This window comes from Pempheris klunzingeri, chromosome 4, assembly GCF_042242105.1.
Source record: "Pempheris klunzingeri isolate RE-2024b chromosome 4, fPemKlu1.hap1, whole genome shotgun sequence".
In the NCBI taxonomy this organism is placed as follows: domain Eukaryota; kingdom Metazoa; phylum Chordata; class Actinopteri; order Acropomatiformes; family Pempheridae; genus Pempheris; species Pempheris klunzingeri.
In genome coordinates, this window is record NC_092015.1 from 1,380,570 (window position 1) to 1,404,682 (window position 24,113).

The 24,113-nt window shown below is 45.7% G+C and overlaps 1 protein-coding gene across 6 annotated transcripts; it reads left to right on the plus strand.

Moving 5' to 3' along the window:
• The first annotated feature begins 9,860 nt into the window (after positions 1-9,860).
• Positions 9,861-23,551, plus strand: il15l (interleukin 15, like). 6 transcript variants are annotated; one of them, XM_070829682.1, is made up of 5 exons: positions 9,861-9,918; positions 14,567-15,158; positions 18,321-18,368; positions 20,844-20,981; positions 23,328-23,551. In XM_070829682.1, the coding sequence occupies exons 2-5, from the start codon at positions 15,012-15,014 to the stop codon at positions 23,484-23,486; spliced, it is 492 nt and encodes a 163-aa protein (XP_070685783.1). In that variant the 5' UTR covers positions 9,861-9,918; positions 14,567-15,011; the 3' UTR covers positions 23,487-23,551. The 6 variants fall into 6 exon arrangements, with proteins under 6 accessions (XP_070685783.1, XP_070685784.1, XP_070685782.1 ...); XM_070829683.1 differs by having other exon boundaries at positions 9,886-9,918; positions 14,746-15,158; XM_070829681.1 differs by lacking the exon at positions 9,861-9,918 and having other exon boundaries at positions 14,348-14,658; positions 14,746-15,158.
• The last annotated feature ends 562 nt before the right edge of the window (positions 23,552-24,113 follow it).

Consider the following 24,113-nt stretch of genomic DNA (forward strand, 5'->3'; position numbering starts at 1 on the left):
TCGGTTATAATTTATTACTGAGGCGTTTGCTCTCTGTGGTTCTTCTCTAGATGTCCAGGAGTCGGCGTCGGTCCCCTGTGAGCCTCAGCTGTTTGGTCATGTGTTTGTCCAAGAGCAGCTGACCCCCTTGGCCTGTCACCAGCAGACCAACGGGGTCACCCTCTCCAGGCCCCGGGACTTCATCTCCGCTCTGACCAAAGACAGAGACCCCGGTTTGGGCTGCAGACCGGGCGACCACTCCCAGACTTCCACCACGCCTGGAGAAAACCCATCCGCCGCTTCACCAAAACATCAGTCGTCCAGTCAGAGTTTGGCTCCTGCGGCGTCCAGGCATCACCTGAGAGCACAGCCTGAAGATCAGAGCTCCGGTTTGTGCTTCTCCACCTGTTACGGCCCCTCGGCGTCGACCACGAACCTCGACTGTAGAGGCTCGGAGTTCAGGGACAGCAGCTCCACCTCGTCCACCGGGAGAGACGAGGCCCTGAATCAGAGCTCACGTACTGAAGACAAACAAGACGGGTGAGTGGAAAGGTGCTGTGATCTTTTGGCTTCTGCTGGTGATGCTAATGGTGATTTAAAAGTGAAGGTGTGGAGAGAAAATGGTGAAAATGGTGGCACAAAGTGGTTGGAAACCTCAAAGACAAAGAAATAAATAAACAGTATTTTCCTGATCTTCACGATGACAGACGTTGGAAGTGAAGTGAAATTCCAGCCTTTTTGAGGGGTAAATAAGAGGTTTGCTATTTTTGGTGGTTATTGAAGGAACTGCAGCTTAAAGGGACAGTTCAGGTTATTTCAGGTGTGCTTGTCTGAGGTCCTTCTCCATCGTCAGTGTATTTCCTACTGTAGATGGAGTCGGCAGGTCCCCAGTTTGGAGAAGCAGGCGTGTACCGCTGTGGACGGCAGCAGGAAACGGATTTTAACCTCCGAAAAAAAGACCCACCTAAGAAAATTATTATCAGTTTAAGTGAATGCTATATTTAGAATATTTTCTCCGCTTTAGGTTGTCATCAGATGGGCATTTCCAACAGGACAGTGAAGACACTGTATTGCAAAATTGCTCTCTTCAAAGCCACCAGACTCCATTGATAAAAACAGTAATTTTACCATGTAGAATCCGGGAGTTGCTGGACTACCACGGGCCTCTGGCAGTGAAGTAACGCCTTAGATAAGATCCAAAATAACCATCTGAAATACCAAAAGTCACACAACAGCAAAAAAAAACTAACTGAATGAGGCGGCGGTAGATTGGCAACCTCTGTGTTCTGTCAGGTAAAATTAGTGTTTTTATGAATGGAGTCTGGTGGCTTTGAAGACGAGTACCTCATACAACCACACTTAGCATTACATAGATTACTTATTATTATTTTTTGTGTATATTATTATGTGTAATCTCACCTAAATTCCTCTGACCTAAAAAGTTTGATCCCTCTTGTGGCTGTCTGCAGGTTGGAGCTGAGTGTTGGACTTTACTCAGTCAGAGAAGACTGGACGCCTGTAAACATTGTCACCCAGCCAGCGACCTCTAAGCCACATCTGTCTGCAGATCGCATACCACAGTGGGACATTTCCAAAGATGGAGATGAGCAGCTCAGATATAAGCAGGATACACACGATGCACAATATACCCAAGATAAACACCAGATTTCCACAGAACAAACCGATGGTGATGACACGCTAACCGAGGATGTGCAGAGAGTTCGTGCAGAGCCTGAATATGAGGTTTGCACAGGACAGGTGGATGAAGAGGCATCCCCAGGAGAGCCGGCATCTTTGCAGAGCCAGCCTCCAGCCGAGCACCACCACAGGTCCCCCCCAGAGCAGACCCAGAGGGCGACGCTTCACTGGGCAGAGGGCGGCGCCGCGGCCCCGGGACCGAAGAAAGACGAGCAGCCGCTGTTAAATGACGTGAGTGACTCTCCATCGCAAACCAGGATGATTCTACGAGGGTCAGCGGTGATCTTTGCAGAGGAGCCACTTTGTTCCAGATCCTCCGGAGAGCTGGCTGCCCCGCCGCCCCCGAGTCAGCCTTCGCACATGACCTTTGACCCCGCAGAGGTGTCCGGTCACGCAGTCACAGAAAGGCCAGAGCAGCACGAAGCCAGAGGAGGATCGGCTCAGAGCTCACGGTCAGATCTCATCCAGCCCCGACCTCCATCGGTGCAGCCGATAGACGTCCTGCCAACGTTCACCAGCCAGCGGCCGCCAGACCTGCCCGCTACCATGGGGAAACGGGCCCAGACTAACGCCTGGAGCGCCAGCAGCACCTCTCCACATGAACACAGGTATGTCTCTGGCAGATTAAAACATAATACAATGAAAATCCCCGTCCTGACCAAAGATTAAGGCGTCGCAGTGGCCAGTTTTGTTGTTTTTTTTACTTCCCTAACATGTTTTCTTCCAGACTAGTGGGAAGAAAAGGTCCAAAATCCACATTTAGGTGTTTGTTTTACTTCACTTTGTCTGTTTGTGTCTGCAGATTTCTCCTAAATTCAGACCTTTGAAGGCCCTTTAGTTTATTAATGTTTATTTATCAACCCTAACCAACCGTTCAGACAGTTCAGGCAATTTACAGGACTTCACAGGTACTACACAGGGGTTCGGTCACACATCACTTAGAGCCTGATTTATACAACATTTTATTACTTGTTGACAGTATTTTCTGATTTATGGAGCCATAGAAACATCTCTAATATGTCACCAAGAGGAAATAATGCCTCGTTTGCAGATTTAAACATTAAATTTCAGGAAACTTGTCATACAAGAATATTTTTCTTATCGTGAGTGATGAGCCGGGGACGTTTCATGATGATATCTGTTGTTTAAAAATGTTTTTTGCTGTTTTGACTCCTGAGGAAACTTTCATCTGTCGTCTTTCATGTCCCTGTTTATCTTCTGATGAAGCAAAACGTTAAAAACAGAAACCTGTGACCATTTATTCAGACTATTTGAGAGGCAGGCCATGCTTTCTGTTACCACTTTGCTGAAGCCAGCAACAACAATACCTCAGTGTGGAATGTCACCCCGGCCTGTTAACGGTTAGAAATGAGCGGTTAGAGAGCACAAACAGCAGCATTGAAGCTGAGAGGAGATGAGGCTTTTGTTCTCTTTTATTTTGGCTCCTTCTTCAGTTTAAAAATTAAACTTTCCATTTTACGTTCCAGAGGGTTATTTCTCACCACAGCTACGCTACAATGCACTTCAGCTGCAAGCAGGATTTTAGTTATGTGCAGAAACGGTAAATGTTGCTCTCATTGGCCCAGCAGAGACAGAATTAATGCAGCAGCAGTAGTTCCCATGAAATCACACTTACATAGGATAGGGTTTTTAAATCTGGGCCCCATTTGTACACTTCCTGATCTCTAAATGCCTAAAAGGTACAAAAAGTGTTGAAATTGGTCAAGTAGATCACATCAATGCCAAGGCAGGCAGCCAAGAGCAGGAGGTGAACAAGTAATAGCTGTAATGTGACCCTACCTGGCAACCTCACCTAAAAGAGCTTGTTTGATCCACTGACAGGCTCAGATTGTTATTCCAAGTGTGTGACAGCATCATGGAAAGGATCCCTACAGAGAGAGACCTGGAAGATCCTTTTGGTTTAACCACAAACAGCCGTTATATTGCTCTCTGCACACACACCAGACTACATTCACTAAAACAGGGATTTTAGAGAACAGGACACAAGCAAAACTCCACTGACAAAAACATAAATTTTACAGATGGCAGGTCTGCTGTTGTCTCTATCAATTAGTTAGTTCGTGTTATTGTGTGACTCTTTTGGATCCAGCACAACAAACTAACCGCAGCAACAGAGCAGCAGCTCCTGTGTCCTGTTCTCTAAAACCCCTGTTTTAGTGAATGTAGTCTGGTGTGTGTGCTGTTTGTGGTTAAACCAAAAGGATCTTCCAGGTCTCTCTCTGTAGGGATCCTTTCCATGATGCTGTCACACACTTAGAATAACACTCTGAGCCTGTCAGTGGATCAAACAAGCTCTTTTAGTGGACCTACTGTGATCAGGTGCAGTTGTCCCAAAGGATCATGTTGCAGCCATTGCAGCCCGTTTGGTGGCTTGAGGTGATCTACTGGACCAGTTCCAACACTTTTACTACCTACCAGTCATTCAGAGCTCAAAATATGTAAAAAAATAAAAATAGAGTCCAGGGTTAAAGGTACCTGGTCACTCTTTTGTCCATTCAAGTTTTTCCGCTGGTGTCGAAACTTCAGAAGTATCATTCAGGTTTCAGAAGACGAGCACACCAGTGTCACATGTGGTGCCTTTTTGGAGATAGTCGCATTGGTTTAGGATTTTTCTGTCCTATTATTTTATTTTGTCCTTAAATCTGTTGATGAAATTTCATGCACATTAAGTAGACGACAGTAGAAACAAATCTACCGCTCACATACTGGCAGGCAACAACAGTAAAAACCACAGTAATCAACTGATTAAATATGTCTGCTCCTTTTTTAATCTGTGCTTCTTTGTTGGTTCTAGGGAACCAGACCTGCAGGGCTCACGATCCCCCGCTCCCAAGGAGACCCCCAGCCTGGTGGAAAGACCTAACCCAGCCACGGCCCCCCCTGGCCAGGACTTAGACCTCACCACGGCCCCCTCAGCCTTCAGACCCAGCCTCAAACACCGCTCCCCTTCCCCTGTTAGAGCTCTCCCTTCATCCTCCTCCTCCTCCTCGGTCCGAGCACCTCCTTGCTCCTCACCATTCAGGACTGTTCCAGCATTTTCTCCCACCCCTGTACCTGCTGACGAAACCTCCCTGAACTCCAGGCCCGCCACGCCGTCCTCTTCCTCTTCTTCTGGGAGGTCTTCGTCCATGAGAGCAGGTCCTCCTTCCTCCCCGACGCCATCTGCTTCCTCTGCGTTCACCAGATCGTTAGCTGCCTCCTGCATTAGCCAGTCCATCAGTCAGAGTATGGCGAGGAAGAACATTGCCCTGCAACAAGCCCCGGTAACCCAAAGCCCCTCCTCTCTTCTCCGACGGCGCTCCCCTTCGCCCAAACTCCCCCTGAGTCAGCAGGACTCCAGCGTGCCTGCATATGCCCAGCTTGGGTGCACTAAAGACGGGTACCAACATCCAAGGAGTCTGCCGTCCCCTCTCTGGTCCTCTTGCCCTTCTCCGTCGCTCATGCAGTCACCTCCGCCATCTCGTTCCCAGCGCTCTCCTTCCCCATCCACGAATCCGGCCCATCATCAGCCTCCTTCCCCTCGTCCCTCGTTCCTTCACTCCAAAGTCGACTCATCGCAGAACACAAACAACAACAACAACTTTAGCTTAGCGAGTGTAACCACAGCGATCAGCGGTGTAAGTAGCACCAGCAGCTGTAGCGTTAACCGTGGCGTCACTAATGGCGGTTGGTCAGTTTGTCCACAGAAGGCGCCACTAGCTAACGGTAGCGCTAACGCCACGCTCATTCAACAAACCCATGATCCTGTCTGGTTGGGCTCACACAACCGCGTAGCTCGACCTTTTTCTGCTTCCGAACCGAGCTCAAGAGTTCAGTCGCCATCTCCCTCTCCAATCCCCACCGCCTTTACTCGCCTCTGTTCCCCGCCTCCCCCACATAATTTCTCCTCCCCCATGGCGAACAAACCCCCCAACCCCCGGAGCGCACGGAGCACAGGAGGCCCAAGTTCCCATAACCCACTAGGCCTCACTTTGGAGCTACCCAGGGCGTCTTCAGCAAGTTCAGCCTTTGGGCAGTCGTCCTCAAGCCCTCGGATCCTCTCCCCGCCTCCTATCGGCGTGTCGGTGAATGTTTGGACAAATAATGTTGCAGCACCTCAACCTAGAAACCCCAGATATGGTTCCTCTCCCTCTCCTTCCTTTTCTCCACTGGAGAACGCCTCATTCCCCACTTCCTCTTCCTCTTTTGTCCCACAGCGGAGCTCCAGAGCCTCCTCCCCTTGTCCTCCGGCATCCCAAACAACCTCCCAAAGCCTCCGTAGGTCTTTCTCCTCCAACCTGGCGGACAGACCCCCGAGCCCGGCCCGGAGCAACCCTAGTGGACTGCGCCGCTCTTGGGCAGAGAGCAGCCGCAGGTCTCTTGGTTTTAGTGGTAGCACCCGAGGGTCCTTTGACCAGCAGGAGTCCTGTCCGACCAGTCCCAGGAGTGGATGGTCCTCACACGGCAGCTCACCCTCCTGCCTCAGCCCTCGAGCTGGGCTTCAGTCCCCGCTCCCATCTAGCAGGATTACCCCAGGGAAGGGCACCCTTGGTGGGCAGCATTTCACCAGCGTTCCCTGGCCAGATGTTCGAGAGCTTTCAAGCAAATATAATGGAGCCGACGGCCTCGATATGATGAGTGCTTCTACTACCATCGTCGCCTCCTCTCCTTTTTCCTCCCCCCCCCACACCCTTCTCTCCTCTCCTGATCCATCAGGCAGCCAGACAGACTGGGGAGACCCAGAGGTAGAGGAGGGTAACTGTCGAAGCCAGCTGATCTGTGCTTACGTCGCCCGGCCCTCCCATGAAGAAAACCTCCCCTCCTCAGGCATGGCCTCCCCTCCACTGGCCCACTACCAGCACCACAACTACCAGCCCCAAGTGAAACCCCAGAATCAAGCCACCACACCTCCCATATCCTCAATCCCTTTCTCCGTACCCTCAAGCCCATCACCACCACCCTTTGCCCATTCATCTCCTACCAAACAGGGGAACCAGAAGACGAGTTACGCCACCACGGTCAACCTCCAAATAGCTGGAAGTGGCCGAATAACGTCATTCAGCACCGCTCAAGTCAGCCTGACCCAAACCCTGCAGGGTGGAGCCGGAGCTGGAGGACCAGGACAGGAGCAGGTGATGAGGAGAGTGAGCATCAATGGACTTTCACACCTTGCTTCGCCTCTTCCTCAGAACTGTAACAGGCCATGAAAGAAAGAAAGAGAGGAGTCTCCCTGTCACGAACTTACAAGACAACAAGAGCCAAAAGAAAAGCTGACGGAGGCAAAAAAAAAAGAAGCCATTAGAAGAGATGTGCACTTGTGAAGTCGCTTGTAACCGCCGAGAATCAAAGTTAGCATCAGAAGTTGTCGCGCTGCTGGTTTCAAGGCAGTCAGCGAATCCACCGTGCAGAGAATGATGTTTTTTCAAATGGGGAACTTGCTGACATCTAAGGGGGAAAATCAGCCCTATTCAGCACTGATTTTAAGGCATTCCCCTCAGCGTGGTGCAGACCACAAACTGAACCTTGGTGGCTTCTGGAAAAGAGCAGATGACCTCTCGAGAATGGAATCTCTACCTGCATCTTTCAATCTGGGCTGATGACTTTGAATGGATGCTAATGGGATAAAGATGCTAATATTGTAAAAAAAAAAAAAAAAAAGTAAAGAAATTTGTCGCCGTTAATGGAAATGAGTGACTGAGCTGTGATCTTTCTGGATGAGCTCCCAAATCCCCCGAATGTCCACAAGCCAGAGGTGATGAGTTGACACCTGAAGAGCTGATCTCACTCCTGGTTCTGCTGTTTAAACAGCCTGAAGTCTGTTCGTGGAACCAGTTCACTCTCTGAACCGGACTTTTTTCTGCGGATGTGACGACTTCTTGGAGGAGCAATTCCCTTTTTTTGTGACATTTAATGGTCTGGAGTAAATCCTGCAAACATGGACGTGTTCAGTGTCCAACCAGAGCTGTATGCAATCACAGTTATTATTATTTTGGTTTGTTTGTTTGCTGTTTTTTTTAAATATTCTGTTGAACAAACATCAGTTCCTGGTTATTCGGGACCATCGTTTAATGTTGGTGGTAACTGTGGTTATTAGTAATCTATCTTTTTACCCATTTTATTATTCTTTTTTTTTATTTTATTGTTTATTTATGAAGTTAGTCTTATTCTCTCTGGCACTTATTATGCTTTAAGTAATGTTTGTATTTTGCACAGTGTCCTCAGCTCAAGTGTGTGTGAGTGTGTCTAAAATGACGTGTCTGGTAAGTTGTCCTATAACTTCAGACCAAGCCCATATCTGTGTTTTTAGTGCTGTGTCTGTTTGCCGCCATGTTGATGTACTCGGTCGGTTCATTGACTTTACAATCTCTCCTGGTTGTCAGTGTCCTTCAGAAACCTTTTCAAGCTTCACTGGTTTCTCTAAAGTTGGATAAATGGTGCGTGACATCTGCAGAGGAACGAAAGGTTTTACTGGGTAGTCGTTTGTGTGTTAAAGGGTCAGTTCACAACAAAATCAAAAACATATTTTCCCCACAGACTGCAGGTAAGATGTGGACGCAGCCACTGTGACGGGTTTGTTTTGTTGGTTTGAAGCCTCAAGTTTGGCTTCACAGGCGTCGCCATCTTGGATTTTTGGAGCCAGAAGTGACCCTCCTCTGATTGGTCAGTGAGCAGGTAGCCCCGCCCCCCTCTTCCTGGTGTATCTTCCTCTAAATGGACCATAACTGACTAAATGAACTGAAGAAGACTGTAAACTAGAGACTGAGAGCAGAAACTCATCAGGAAACTGTTCACTGAGCTGATAAATCAGGAGAGAAGTCGCCTCGTTTCCTCATTGACTTCCATCCAATCAGACTTCTGTTTGGAGCCAGTGGAGTCGCCCCCTGCTGGACATTTGGTTTGTTGTCGTGGTAGAAAATAGTTCCTACATGAAACTGCTCACAACAAAGTCTGTGAGTGAGTCTGAGTCCTTCAAATGTATTTCTTTGCAGCTTTTAGCACCACAAACCGACATCTTGTTTTTGATTTTGGGGTGAACTGCCCCTTTAACAGTTGGCGATTACCTTAACGCATGAGGCTTGTTGTGTTCAGTTTCAGACCCTATGAATTTAGAAATAGTGCTTCAGAGTGATCGTACACCAGAATCTGTATTTAAACAATCAAACTGGTTTAAGATGGAAATGGTCTTTTTAAAGATGGATTATTTAAGGGACGCCTTCCTTCAAATGAAAACGATAATGACAATAAAAAAACCTGAGATAAAGCTGTGAAAGTCGTTTCTGCAGGGCGCCGCAGACAAACTGGAGAGAATATAACGTGTTTTTGGGAGCTGGTGAAAAGGGAAATATTAACTAAGTCTTCACCCAGTGGCCTCAGAGAGTCGGCGAGCTGTGCGGAGAATAAAGGTATGTGGTGGAAAACCAAAAGGACTCGTGCTGTTTATTTACCGCTGACGGGAAAAGACTATTATTATGAAAATACACAGCAAGATACTGAGTCATTATTTTAAGACATTAAGTCGTTCATTTGAGGTATTATGTCATTATTTTTTTATATTGAAATATTTTGGATTAAATTACTACTTTACAATATAATAATATATATAATATATTTACATTGATATTGAAATATTTAGAATAACTCAAAATATTAAGTCATTATTTTGAGATATTGAAATATTTTGAATTAAATTACTATTTTACGATATATCATTATTTTTTGAAAATATTAAGTTGTTATTTTGAGATACTGACTCATTTAGAAATATTAAGTCTATTTCAAGAAATTAGTCGTTATTTCAAAATATGTCATTTTTATTATTTTAAGATATTTAAATATTATTTAAAATAATATCTCAAAGTATCCAGAATTCCCCCCCTGGGGATCAATAAAGTCTATCTATCTATCTAGTTATTATTTTGAGATATTCAGTCAACAGTTTGATATTAAATCATTCATTTCAGATAACAGGACATTATTTAAGATAATGTCTCCTCCTGCTGCTCCTCCTCCTGCTGCTCCTCCTGCTGCTCCTCCTCCTCCTGCTGCTCCTCCTCCTGCTGCTCCTCCTCCTGCTCCTCCTCCTCCTCCTGCTCCTCCTGCTCCTGTCACAGACGGGTTAAAGGCAGAGCTGCAGCAGAGCGCCGTCCTTGACCTCTGACCTTTCTGATATGTGCAGCTCACTTTCAGTTTTGGTTCAAACTTCGTCCACTCCTGCTCTGCAGCTGTTACCCTGTCAGCCAGGTAAGAGAGAGAGCTTCTATTTCTTCTTGTAGTGGAGGTCTATAGTGTGTGTTAGTTAGTCAGTGTGTTAGTGTGTAGTGGAGGTCTATAGTGTGTGTGTGTGTTAGTTAGTCAGTGTGTTAGTGTGTAGTGGAGGTCTATAGTGTGTGTGTGTTAGTTAGTCAGTGTGTTAGTGTGTAGTGGAGGTCTATAGTGTGTGTGTTAGTTAGTCAGTGTGTCAGTGTGTAGTGGAGGTCTATAGTGTGTGTGTGTTAGTTAGTCAGTGTGTTAGTGTGTAGTGGAGGTCTATAGTGTGTGTGTGTTAGTTAGTCAGTATGTCAGTGTGTAGTGGAGGTCTATAGTGTGTGTGTTAGTTAGTCAGTGTGTCAGTGTGTAGTGGAGGTCTATAGTGTGTGTGTGTTAGTTAGTCAGTGTGTTAGTGTGTAGTGGAGGTCTATAGTGTGTGTGTGTGTGCTAGTTAGTCAGTGTGTTAGTGTGTAGTGGAGGTCTATAGTGTGTGTGTGTTAGTTAGTCAGTATGTCAGTGTGTAGTGGAGGTCTATAGTGTGTGTGTTAGTTAGTCAGTGTGTCAGTGTGTAGTGGAGGTCTATAGTGTGTGTGTGTTAGTTAGTCAGTGTGTTAGTGTGTAGTGGAGGTCTATAGTGTGTGTGTGTGTGCTAGTTAGTCAGTGTGTTAGTGTGTAGTGGAGGTCTATAGTGTGTGTGTGTGTGCTAGTTAGTCAGTGTGTCAGTGTGTAGTGGAGGTCTATAGTGTGTGTGTGTGTGCTAGTTAGTCAGTGTGTAGTGGAGGTCTATTGTGTGTGTGTGTGTGCTAGTTAGTCAGTGTGTTAGTGTGTAGTGGAGGTCTATAGTGTGTGTGTGTGCTAGTTAGTCAGTGTGTCAGTGTGTAGTGGAGGTCTATAGTGTGTGTGTGTGTGTGTTAGTTAGTCAGTGTGTCAGTGTGTAGTGGAGGTCTATAGTGTGTGTGTGCTAGTTAGTCAGTGTGTTAGTGTGTAGTGGAGGTCTATAGTGTGTGTGTGCTAGTTAGTCAGTGTGTTAGTGTGTAGTGGAGGTCTATAGTGTGTGTGTGTGTGCTAGTTAGTCAGTGTGTTAGTGTGTAGTGGAGGTCTATAGTGTGTGTGTGTGTGTGTGTGTGCTAGTTAGTCAGTGTGTAGTGGAGGTCTATTGTGTGTGTGTGTGTGTGCTAGTTAGTCAGTGTGTAGTGGAGGTCTATAGTGTGTGTGTGTGTGCTAGTTAGTCAGTGTGTTAGTGTGTAGTGGAGGTCTATAGTGTGTGTGTGTGTGCTAGTTAGTCAGTGTGTTAGTGTGTAGTGGAGGTCTATAGTGTGTGTGTGTGTGTGTGTGCTAGTTAGTCAGTGTGTAGTGGAGGTCTATAGTGTGTGTGTGTGTGCTAGTTAGTCAGTGTGTTAGTGTGTAGTGGAGGTCTATAGTGTGTGTGTGTGTGCTAGTTAGTCAGTGTGTTAGTGTGTAGTGGAGGTCTATAGTGTGTGTGTGTGTGTGTGTGCTAGTTAGTCAGTGTGTTAGTGTGTAGTGGAGGTCTATAGTGTGTGTGTGTGTGCTAGTTAGTCAGTGTGTTAGTGTGTAGTGGAGGTCTATAGTGTGTGTGTGTGTGCTAGTTAGTCAGTGTGTTAGTGTGTAGTGGAGGTCTATAGTGTGTGTGTGTGTGTGTGTGTGTGCTAGTTAGTCAGTGTGTCAGTGTGTAGTGGAGGTCTATAGTGTGTGTGTGTGTGCTAGTTAGTCAGTGTGTTAGTGTGTAGTGGAGGTCTATAGTGTGTGTGTGTGTGTGTGTGCTAGTTAGTCAGTGTGTAGTGGAGGTCTATTGTGTGTGTGTGTGTGTGCTAGTTAGTCAGTGTGTAGTGGAGGTCTATAGTGTGTGTGTGTGTGTGCTAGTTAGTCAGTGTGTCAGTGTGTAGTGGAGGTCTATAGTGTGTGTGTGTGCTAGTTAGTCAGTGTGTTAGTGTGTAGTGGAGGTCTATAGTGTGTGTGTGTGTGCTAGTTAGTCAGTGTGTTAGTGTGTAGTGGAGGTCTATAGTGTGTGTGTTAGTTAGTCTGTGTGTTAGTGTGTAGTGGAGGTCTATAGTGTGTGTGTGTGTGTGTGCTAGTTAGTCAGTGTGTAGTGGAGGTCTATAGTGTGTGTGTGTGTGTGTGCTAGTTAGTCAGTGTGTAGTGGAGGTCTATTGTGTGTGTGTGTGTGTGCTAGTTAGTCAGTGTGTCAGTGTGTAGTGGAGGTCTATAGTGTGTGTGTGCTAGTTAGTCAGTGTGTTAGTGTGTAGTGGAGGTCTATAGTGTGTGTGTGCTAGTTAGTTAATCAGTGTGTCAGTGTGTAGTGGAGGTCTATAGTGTGTGTGTTAGTTAGTCAGTGTGTTAGTGTGTAGTGGAGGTCTATGGTGACGTCACAAGAAGAAGAAACACCAAACAGCGTTCAGATCACAGGAGCTCAGGCTGATCAAATCGTGCTTCATGAATCAGTCATGTTTTCTGTATGTGACTGTTGAATGAGAAAAGGAAAATGACATTAGATGTGTTGGGGTGTTTGAGGGTTCATGTAGAGGAGAAGAATGCTGTCCAGGAGAAACAGAAATGTGGTTATAGTCGTGGAAAACAAAGGGTCCAAATGTGTGCAGAGAGAAAAATAAACCTTACAGAGAAAAGAAATAGATGGCTCCAAAAATCCAAGATGGCGACGCCCCTAAAGCCAAACTGGAGGCTTCAAACTACGACGACGTGTTCAATGTCCGATCTGTTCATGTGTTTGTTGGTGGCTATTTTATCAGTGTCCTCTAGTTCGGTCCCACACCAATCCATCCGTCCACCTCACGCTACATTTCACCCTCACAGTGGACAACACTGAAAACCCGCCGTTTTCCGGCCTCAGACCCGGTGGTGCCGCCTCTCGTCCCGACAGCTGCAGATCACCCCAGCGGCCCCCCATCCTAGACACCGTGTGTTTCCCTCCTCTGCACTTCACATGAAACTGAGGATGACTCAGGCCTCTTTTCTCCAGAAAGTTTCCCGTATCTTTGCACCGCCTCCAATTAAAAACTTTAGGAATGTGGAGTCAGTCACATGTTTTGGTCTGGAACTGGAAAACATGAAGAACAAGCAGGACACGATCTAATGTGTGTGAACTGCAGTGAGCTAAACATTGGACCCTGTTTACAATAATCATTCAATCATCTCACCAGAATAAAACGATGCCCGAAAAAGACTTTATCTCCATGTGGGGAAATCCATGTGCAACACTCGGCTGATACTGTGTTGGATACTGGATGGATTACCCTTAATTGTGTTTAATTATGGTTAGTTGTTTCTGTGAACTCTCTTATTCAGCTGCAACCGTTCCCATTTAGCGCGAATGAACTCCTCAACTCACTGTTTTAGGTTATCTCATCAGCAGCTCATTCGTTCAAGTTAATGACCGTTCATGACCTTGTGGACCGAAATACTGGTTTCGCTCATTAATGGGCGCCGATGGGATGTTTTACAAACTAACAGATTACACTGGCCGTTAGCTTGCCAACAGTCATCGTTTGGAATTTTGCCGTCCAACAGCTTCGTCCTCCTCAGCAGCAAACTGCCCACCGCCCAGGCCGCCGATCCTTAGAGGCTGGATTATGGAGGAAACTCTTCCTGCAGCTTCGCTTTGTTAATGTTTATTAGTCACAAGAGGCATCACTCTAAGTGTGTGACAGCATCATGGAAAGGATCCCTACAGAGAGAGACCTGGTAGATCCTTTTGGTTTAACCACAAACAGCCGTTCTATCGCTCTCTGCACACACACCAGACTCCATTCACTAAAACGGGGATTTTAGAGAACAGGACACAGGAGCTGCTGGTCTGCTGCTGCCTCCATCAGTTAGTGTGTTTGTGTTATTGTGTGACTTTTGTATTTTACAGGGATAGTTTAGAGCCAACAAAATATCTGTGTAACACACAATAACACAATCAAAGTAACTAAACAAAGCAGCAGCAGACCAACAGCTCCTGTATTCTGTGAGGTAAAATTACTATTTTTCTCAATGCAGTCTGGTGTGTTTGCAGAGAGCGATATAACGGCTGTTTAAACAAAAAGGATCTTCCAGGCTCAGATTGTTCTTCTAAGTGTCTGACAGCATCCAGAGATCTGGAAGATCCTTCCAACACTTTTACCCAGGTCTGAAAATGCAGAACTTACCCTTTAAATTGTAATTGGACAATAACCTGCACTGATCGCTTTTCAGAAGTTATAAAACAAGATGGAGTCCTGAGGGAACCCGGAGAAAGCAAAGAAAGGAGGGGGGATCTGTTGTAGAGAAGAGGTGGGAGCTGATCAGATCTGATCCCTGGAGTCAACGGAGGAGGAGGAATGGGAGGAGTAACAAAGTAAAAATAGGAGGGTGAGAGGAGGGAAAGTGACAGAAGGGAGACGGAGAGGCTGAGAGAAGCTGAAGACTGACACCAGACTCCTGCTTTGAAAACCATGTGGAGACGAACCTCAGCTGCTAGAGGAGTGAAACTCTCCACCTTTTCCTCTTCGCTGTCCACAGTTCTCTGGGATTAACTGCTGGAAGTTTAAAGCTGAAACTACAGAGGAACTGAAGAGACGAATGTAACACGGGCTTGGACGGCTTTCAGCTGTTTTTCTAATTAGGCTTCGCGGCTCTTTTTCAGCACAGCGAACAAGTGGAGATGTAACGCTGGTGTGGATTCCCCTCCATGGACAAACTCTTAGGCTATTTTTGGAGCCACTTTTGAGCATTTCGGTGTGTTTATTTTTAGAACTTCTCTTCTACCAGAAGCTTCTGATAACAAGTCTTTGCTCAGACTGGTCTCTGTTCTCTGTTGTGCAGCTCCTGATTGCTCGTGGGCACGTGGGCACATCGCTGGAGGCCCAAGAAGCTGCGACTGGTCCACATTGTCTCGTGTGGTCTGGGATCCAAACTGGTCTTCTGTAGGATTACGGGAACGTTTGCTCGTTGCGCAGTGGATCTCCTGACACGGACCAAACCTCCCAGCTGTGACGGATGTGACCTCTGAGGCCGAGGCCGCTGATCTCCACGAGGACGATGACAGCAGAGGATAATGTGACGCAGATGATGGTTTTGCCGCCCGTGCCATGCTGAGACGGAGGCTTGCTCTCGCGAGTGTGTATCTGTGTCTCGTCTGCATGCTCGCCCCGACGCCGCAACCAATCGCTGCCAACCTCTGCACTAAAGACATCATCAAAAAGGTCCAGACGCTCATCGGGAAAGCCCCCAAGCTGGTACGAGTTTCGTCTTTGTTATCAGGAGGTATTTTTCACTGAGAGAGAGATGTTCTGTAGGTCGACTCTTCTCATCTTCTCCTGCTCAGATTTTATTTTCAGGTTTCAGCTGTGGGGTTAAAACCGGTGATGATGACTCACTAGCTCAAATTAATGATATGGTAATCTCCATTTAAACAGACAAGGGTCACTGAGGGCGAGGTCTCTCTTCCAAACATGCTCTGATTAAAGTGCATATAAAACAATAAAACGGGACGTCAACATCAGGGACAGCGTAACAACAACACTTCATACTGCTAGACGTCCGTCAGTAGAGATCGACTGAAAATTGGCTATTTGGATACGAGATCAGGGTTTTATTTTGTTATTTTTGTCGACTTAGTTAAGCGTGTGTACAGTTGCACTCAACCCTCATTGAAAATTAGGTGTTTTGGCAAAATGTAACAGTCTTTCAGCTCCGTTTCTTTCAACTGGAACAAACACAACAAGGTGGATTCTTCAAATTCAACACAAATGGCACTTTTGAATGGAATCCCTCATAAGGGCCCTCACTTGCAGATCAGGTGTTGTGCTTCAGGTAAAACACTTCAAATACCCGGACTGATGTTTGGCTGCATGTTAGAAATATGTGAAAGAGAAGAAGATCGTTGCAAAGGCACTGAATGTTCCTAGAGATGTTGCTGGAAGCGAAAGGATCACCGGGTAAATTACCTGGACGTGGCAGGAAGAGGAAGAGGAAGCTCTCAGCGGCTGCCACCTGGTCTCTGGGGAGGCAGGTGGACAAGAACCCTCCACACCTGCAGCAGGCTCTGAGGTTTCAGTTCCTACATTAAGGTGCAAACTAAACGCTGAAGGCCTCCTTAGACGTTCACCACTAATGACCCAAAAGCACGAGACAGGTCGGCTCCGATGTGCTTGAAGTCGTCTAAATAAGCCAGAGAAGTTTTGGGATTCTGTCCGTGATGCTTTTTGCTTCTTCTGGCTCTGGAAACCTGCAGCGTTTGGATTCAATCCAGTAGTGTCCAGTGACGCTGAGGCTTCATTGGACCTTCCACCATTACAGCAATCCCAAGCACCACGTGGCTGATAAAGGAATATCTTATCTTATACCTAAAGTCCACCTGTCACCGCCACAGCCGCCTGACTTGAACCAGGTAGAAAGTCTCAGGTGGGATTTGAAGAAGGCTGGTGGCAGCAGGCAAACCGGAGAACATCAGAGAGCTGGAGGATTTTGTTTGTGAGGAATGAGCTCAGATTCCTCGGGAACGCCGACAGAACCTGGTGTCTGGACGTGAATCACAGCTGCTGCAGGTCAGAAAAGCAAACTAAGAACCACTAAGAATCAAAGACGCTCGTGAAGACGGGGTTGAATAATTTAGATCATTAAAAGTGGCATTTTGTGTTGAATTTGAAGAATCCACCTGTAATATTAGTCTTATTTAGCCATTTCAGTTGTTCTTGTTTGAGTTGAGTTGCCAACACACCTAATTAGCAACGAGTGCTGAATAATTTTGAGTTTTCCTTTATCATTTTAAGTTGCAGTTTGGTTATGTTTTGGGCACCAAAGGGCACCACTGGGTTATATTTAGGAAAAGAAGATGGTGTCGTGACTCCTCAGGTGCAGATGATGAAAGGAAAACGTCCGCTGACAACGACTTGTTGCATCAAAATAGGTTTATTACAAAAAGACCAGTTGTCTAACAGGCGCCATGGAAGCCTGGCAAGACGTGACGCCAATTCCATGTCTCCGTGTCTTCCCCGAGCTGTTCTTCTGACCACCTCTTTATACCTTTAAGGAAGCTTATCTCACCCTATGGTTTCCATCAGTTCAAGACCCCCTGTTTGTCCTAATATAGAGAAATGCATAGGTAATGTCTCTCTTGGGAGTTCATCCTACACCTCCATGTCCTTATATGTTAACACATACCTCCTATCTGGCTCTCTTACATAAACACCCGCAGAGAGGACACACACACACACATATATACCATATAAGATACACAGAACTTATCAGATACCACAATAGTTTGGGTTAAAATACAACAAAAAAAAGTGTTGTTGGCTATTTACACCTACATTCTTTGAGCTTGGGATGAAGTAGAGTAAGAAAATACATTTTAAAGTGTTAATTTTAAAAGTAAATAAATGAATGAATAAGGGAGGAATAAGAAGGGTTTGAGTGAGGGATCCATTAGATCCATCTATTTTCATTGAGGTGAGGAAAAGGGTGAGACGAAAGAAAAAGGCCAAAGAACGACTTTTACCAGCTGATCACTGAGGTTACGGTTAGAAAACACTAATGACATAATGTATAAAGACATTCAGCTGGTTAATCTGGTATGTGTCATCCCCGCAGTTATTTCAGGGCTAAAGAGTGACAATAACACGATGTTGTGTAGCTTTAAGATGCTTTAAAAGTCTTAAAATGTATTAAATTAACCAATAAAAGGCCGTAAAAAGTATTAAATAGAGTTAAGTTCAGTTTGGGAAGGTTTTAAAGGTGCAGCATTAAGGTTAGTTCACGTTAGCCTGAGCTCCAACCGCTAACTGTTGTTCCCACAGCCCTCTGTTCCCACAGCTCTGTGTTCCCACAGCTCTATGTTCCCACAGCTCTGTGTTCCCACAGCTCTATGTTCCCACAGCTCTGTGTTCCCACAGCTCTATGTTCCCACAGCTCTGTGTTCCCACAGCCTTAGTATGCTAACTGTCCATTCACTGCTATGCTAACTGCCTATTCACCACTAAGCTAGCTGCCTATCCACAACTATGCTAACCACCCTTTACTGCTATGCTAACCACCCTTTTATTGCTATGCTAACCATCCTTTTATTGCTATGCTAACCACCCTTTTATTGCTATGCTAACCGCCCTTTTACTGCTATGCTAAATGCCCAATCACCATTAGCTATGTTGTCACACCACAGAAAAATGTATAAAAAATAAATAAACAAACGTCTTTCACCACGTTCATGAACATCCACAGTTGTTTGGCATCCATCAGTGTTTGAATAGACCGAGCGACACACAGTTCGGCAGATGGCTGCGATCAAACACTGATGGATGGAAGTTTATCCCGGTGGTTTACAGGAAGATACGTGTGAAAAACTATTGAACTGTGCCCACGACAAGATGCCTCGTCTGTAACCTTGTCTGTCTCCTCAGAAGTGGTTGGACTGCAGACTGTACACGCCCTCCCCTGAAGACTATGAGGTACGAGCTTCCTCACAGTTCATTCAATTCCCTGCTCATCTCATGCTAACATCCGATGTCCACGCACACACCGAAACACTGCTGTTTCCACACTGACGCCCTGCAGCAGTGGTCTGCCCATTCACTGCTATACTACCTGCCCATTCACTGCTATACTAACTGCCCATTCACTGCTACGCTAACTGCCCTTTCACTGCTATGCTAACTGCCCTTTCACTGCTATACTACCTGCCCATTCACGGCTATGCTAACTGCCCATTCACTGCTATGCTAACTGCCCATTCACTGCTATGCTAACTGCCCTTTCACTGCTATACTACCTGCCCATTCACGGCTATGCTAACTGCCCATTCACTGCTATGCTAACTGCCCATTCACTGCTATGCTACCTGCCCATTCACTGCTATGCTAACTGCCCATTCACTGCTATGCTAACTGCCCATTCACTGCTATGCTAACTGCCCTTTCACTGCTATACTACCTGCCCATTCACGGCTATGCTAACTGCCCATTCACTGATACGCTAACTGCCCATTCACTGCTACGCTAACTGCCCTTTCACTGCTATACTACCTGCCCATTCACTGCTATGCTAACTGCCCATTCACTGATACGCTAACTGCCCTTTCACTGCTATGCTAACTGCCCATTCACTGCTACGCTAACTGCCCATTCACTGCTACGCTACCTGCCCATTCACTGCTACGCTAACTGCCCTTTCACTGCTATACTACCTGCCCATTCACGGCTATGGTAACTGCCCATTCACTGATACGCTAACTGCCCATTCACTGATACGCTAACTGCCCATTCACTGCTACGCTAACTGCCCATTCACTGCTACGCTAACTGCCCATTCACGGCTATGCTAACTGCCCATTCACTGCTACGCTAACTGCCCATTCAGTGCTACGCTAACTGCCCATTCACGACTACGCTAACTGCCCATTGACCGCTATGCTAACTACCCATTCACAGCTATGCTAACTACCCATTCACTGCTATGCTAACTGCCCATTGACCGCTATGCTAACTGCCCATTGACCGCTATGCTAACTGCCCGTTCACCGTAACTGCGTTGGCTGTGACACCTGGATCTTTCTGAAGCTAGCTCTGTAGTACGGTTAGCACTCACTCACTCTCAAACACATAGCGATAGCAATTGTAGCTAGTTAGCTAACAGGCTTGAAATAACTGTTTTTACGTGTCAAGTCAGAGGAATGAACACAGGCTGTGACTGACATTATGCAATACTGGGAACAAAAACATAAATAAGAACATCTGAGAAAGAATAGGAGGGATCGCTCTGTTGGTCCTGTCCAAATTAAACTGACAGTTTGCGTGACTACAACAAAATATAGTTGTTTATAGTCCTGTTAAACTAACACACTTTCACTAAAGACCCTCAGCTGGTTCGTCGCTGTGATGAAACGTTAATAAAAGCCAGAAACGTTGTGTGAGTTCTGACAGAACACAACACACTGTTACACAACACCACTGAATTATGACTGTCAGAGGGGAAAAGAATCATAAACTGATTCGTCTGGCCTGAGGTTCACCTTTGTACTGAAGACATCAACAATTTGGCACAAACTACTAAAAGAAAAACGATATCATTGATTTAAAAAAACATTTCATTGCTTCTGCTATCAGAACTGTCTCCATAGCAACGGTCACTTTCATCATCTTTCATCTTTTTTATTGATAAAAATTTAACAAAAACAATACATGACTTCTATATATATGGTGCAGGAGTCGCTAGTGTAGTTAGTTTATTTGTGTCATTGTCCAACTTTAGTGTTTCTGGTCTTCTGTAAGATCCTTTTGGTTAAAGAAAGCCACCAGACTCCATTGACAAAAATAGTAAATTTAACCTCGCAGAACACAGAAGTTGCTGGTCAAGTGCTGCGTCAATCTGTTAGTTAGTTTGTGTCATTCTGTGACTTTGGTGTTTTAAAGTGTTTGTTAGGATCAAGATTTATTATTTGTGTAACACACATTAACACAAACAAATTAACCAACTATGGTAGCAGTAGACCTGTAAACCCTGTGTTCTATGAGATTTAAACCCCTGTTTTAGTGAATGTAGTCTGGTGTGTGTGCTGTTTGTGGTTAAACCAGAAGGATCTTCCAGGTCTCTCTCTGTAGGGATCCTTTCCATGATGCTGTCACACACTTAGAATAACACTCTGAGCCTGTCAGTGGATCAAACAAGCTCTTTTAGTGGACCTACTGTGATCAGGTGCAGTTGTCCCAAAGGATCATGTTGCAGCCATTGCAGCCCGTTTGGTGGCTGCTGGCTGAGGTGATCTACTGGACCAGTTCCAACACTTTTACTACCCACCAGTCATTTAACAGTCAGTTTGATTTATGTGATAATATGACTCTTCCTTTAGGGATAAATCTGTTTGTACTTGTAGTTCTTGCCTGACGCCGCCTCTCCCACTCCCTCACTGCTTTTCTCTCTCTCTCCAGCAGAACTGCCCCAGTTCCACGATGAAATGTTTTGCTGATGAACTTAAAGTCCTAATTCAAGAGTGGGAGACGATTGGAGCAATTCACGGTTTCAGATTCAACACCAAGGTTGAAAAACTAGCATCGTTGTTAAATCAGGTGAGCAGGGAGTCACAGAGACAGAAGTACAGTCTGTGGGATGTGATTTATCGAGGTGGTTTGAGGGTGAAATAACATAAAACAGTTCATTTGAAGTTGCAGAAAAGATGTAACTACTTAAATTACAGGTATGTTTTTACATTTCTTATACCAAGAAAAATGCTGATTTAAGACTTTCTTCACGTTTGGGCTTTTAAAAAAATGAAATCCAACCATCATCTTGTGATCTCTTGTCCAGAAGCAGTGCACTCTGGTACCAGAAACTCAACATCTCAGCAACAATACGATGACCTGATAACATTACACCTTGCTGTGGTTTATGAGGTCAGAATCCTACACGTGTGTCTGTAGCTGCTACAAGAATAACAGGGAGTTACTAGTGGACTTATGCAACAGATAAGGCTCATAATTTGTCCACAGCAGCAGCTGGATTGTATTTTTTGTGTATTTTGGCCAGATTGAAGCATTTAAATAGAAAAAGAGGATGGGGCCAAGTATTGAACCTTGAGGGACACCATGTGAAATGGTAAAATGAATGTTTAAATAAGCATTATCTAAACTAATGATTGTGATCCTGATGTTGTTACAGAACGTGAAGAACATGAATCTGAATTAGCGATAGCCTAAAGCCTTTGTCTAATGTTACGGCTAGGAGGACTTTCCTCCATTGAATCAGACTTTCAGCCACATCTGAAGGTTTGTAGAGCAGCCAATAGGAACGCTGTCTCTCTCTGAGAGGACCTGTGATTGGACGAAGCCTCCTGTCACCAGGTAGATTTACTGAAACCTGAATGACACTAAAGATAAACAGCCTATCCCGGCTCTAAATACCTCACTGCCAGAGCGTTTTTTTAATTCCCGCCATTTTGAAAAGACAGACGTTGTGCTCTGTTGGCCACGCCCTCATATGTGACATCACTAGAAAGATGTCCTCTTCAAATGACAGCAGGACTCATATAGATCACATGAATGGTGCTGGACTCAGTTCAGATTCGGTCAGATTCTAGAAACTCTCGCCATCAGGGGAGAGAGGTCATCGTGCACATGTTGAATTTCTAAAACAGATGTTGGTTGCTGTTTTCCTCCTCACTGACATCATGATCCAGCTGCTGACTCACTCCTCCACAGGCTTTAAGGAAGGTTTAATTTCTGGGTGTGTGTGAAGTTTTGGAGAGTGAGTGCATTTTTGTGCGGCTCTTTGAGGGTTCAGGGTGAAGTTAAAGTTAAGTTTTCTCCTATTTAAGGAAAAACCTGAAGGGATTCACCGCTTTAATACCTGTTACCACTTGTTTTCATCTGTGTTCTCCTCACCTGTCATCACCTGTAATAACCTGATGAGGCTCAGAGTAGAGCTGCTGCCTTTTCATGTGGGAACAAGCCAGTTTAGGTGCTTTGGGCGTCTGGTCTGGAGGCCTCCTCAGCACCTCCTGTAGGAGATTTTTCTGATACGTCCAACTGGGAGGAGACCCTGGAGCCACTGGAGGGATTTTCTATCCCATCTGGCCTGGGAACGCCTCTGGATCCCCCAGGAGGAGCTGGAAAGGAGAAGGAAATGGAAAGAAAACGTCACAGTCCTTCTGGTGAACCCTCCTCTGAGTAGTTTTCTACTCACCTGCCAGCCACTCCCACCAATCAGCCAACTTCCATCACCTGATTCACTCACCTGTAGTTGCTACAAGAATAACAGGGTGTCACTAGTGGATGGAGCATATAATTACCACCAATCACTCACTCACTGCCAGATTGTTCTTCGCTCCTTGATGCGAGGCTCTCCTGCACTCGTTCCTGGACCGATTGGTCGTTGCCAGCCCAGCCTGTCTCTGACCACCGGTTTTGTCTCTGTCCTTCCCGGCTCTCGGCTGCTTTGATTCCCCGGTGCAGATTTCCTGATCCTCCGCCGGGCTCCGTCTCGCCCTCCTGGTTCGTCTGTCTCGCCCAGTGCTCACCTGGACCCAGACCCTCACAGTAACACCAGCTCCCACTGAACTATCCTCTGAGTGTGAGCTCTCCTTCCTCGCTCCACTCACCGGCTGGAGTCCAGGGGCATCGGACTCTGAACCAGATTGCTGTTCTGACCTGCTTGCCAAGCACGATAAAAGACTTTTCACTGATGTACTGTGTGCTGCATTTGGGTCCGAAACACTCCCATTGCACACGATGGATGGAAAACGAGAGGACCCAAAATGGTGCCCTGGGGCACTCCATCTATTACACCTGAGTGGGTGGTGCCATGTCCTTGAAGGCTGGGGTCATTTGTGAATATTTTGGAACAACTCTCAAAAACAGCTGCTCCTTAGGTCTTACCTGTGTTTCTTTTAATAATAATGTCTCTCCTCCCATTCGCAGACGAAGCCCGAGTGTCTTCGGTGTGAACTCCTCAAGGAAGAAACGGCAGAAACGTTCCTCAAAGGTCTTCATTTGACTCTTCAGATGATGAACTTTGTGCACTGCCCGGCAACAACTCGTCATCCTCCCCGCAAAGGACTTTCAAAAGCGACTTCGTGACCCATTTTCCTCATTATGAACATTTCAACTCACATTAGCACAAATAAAGTGCATCATGCATTATATCTGAGCATCTCAGTGGTGTTTAATTCACAGCTGGAGGGACAAAGAAGGGAACAAACCATCTGCAGTTACAGAGAAGCTTTGGTATTTTTAAACCTGGACCCCATTTTTCCTTCTTTAGGGTACTTTTAGTAGCTACCAGTCATTTAGACACCTGGATATGGACAGATAGGACCCAGGGTTAAAAACACAGAAGTTGCCCTTTAAATGGCCAGACGTGTTTCAGTGAAATCAGCAGAAAGCAGGAAGTCAGAGCAGCTCCATTTAGACAGCAGAATATACAGAAATGTGGCCCATGTTTAAAAACACTTGAATTATCTGTAAATGTTTGGAAGTCAAGACGCTCCAGCTGCTCTTTAAGTGTGTGAGATACATTTTGAATCAACATCAAATCATCTACATAATGTAAACATCTGGAATGAATATTGATAGCAGGGATAGATGAAACCCTTTTCACCTAATGACCAGAGAGTCAGATCAGGCTTCAGATCCACTGGGTTCATCCAGTTTGTCTCTTTTTTAATAGTGAAATAGATTTGAACATCAACATGGATGTTTGTTGGA

Bases quoted from the DNA above. Each gene is read 5' to 3' on its own strand.
- il15l (XM_070829682.1), top strand. From the start codon at position 15,012: ATGCTGAGACGGAGGCTTGCTCTCGCGAGTGTGTATCTGTGTCTCGTC. The intron at 15,159-18,320 runs GTACGAGTTTCG...CTGTCTCCTCAG, and splicing joins TCGGGAAAGCCCCCAAGCTG to AAGTGGTTGGACTGCAGACT. The intron at 18,369-20,843 runs GTACGAGCTTCC...CTCTCTCTCCAG, and splicing joins CCTCCCCTGAAGACTATGAG to CAGAACTGCCCCAGTTCCAC.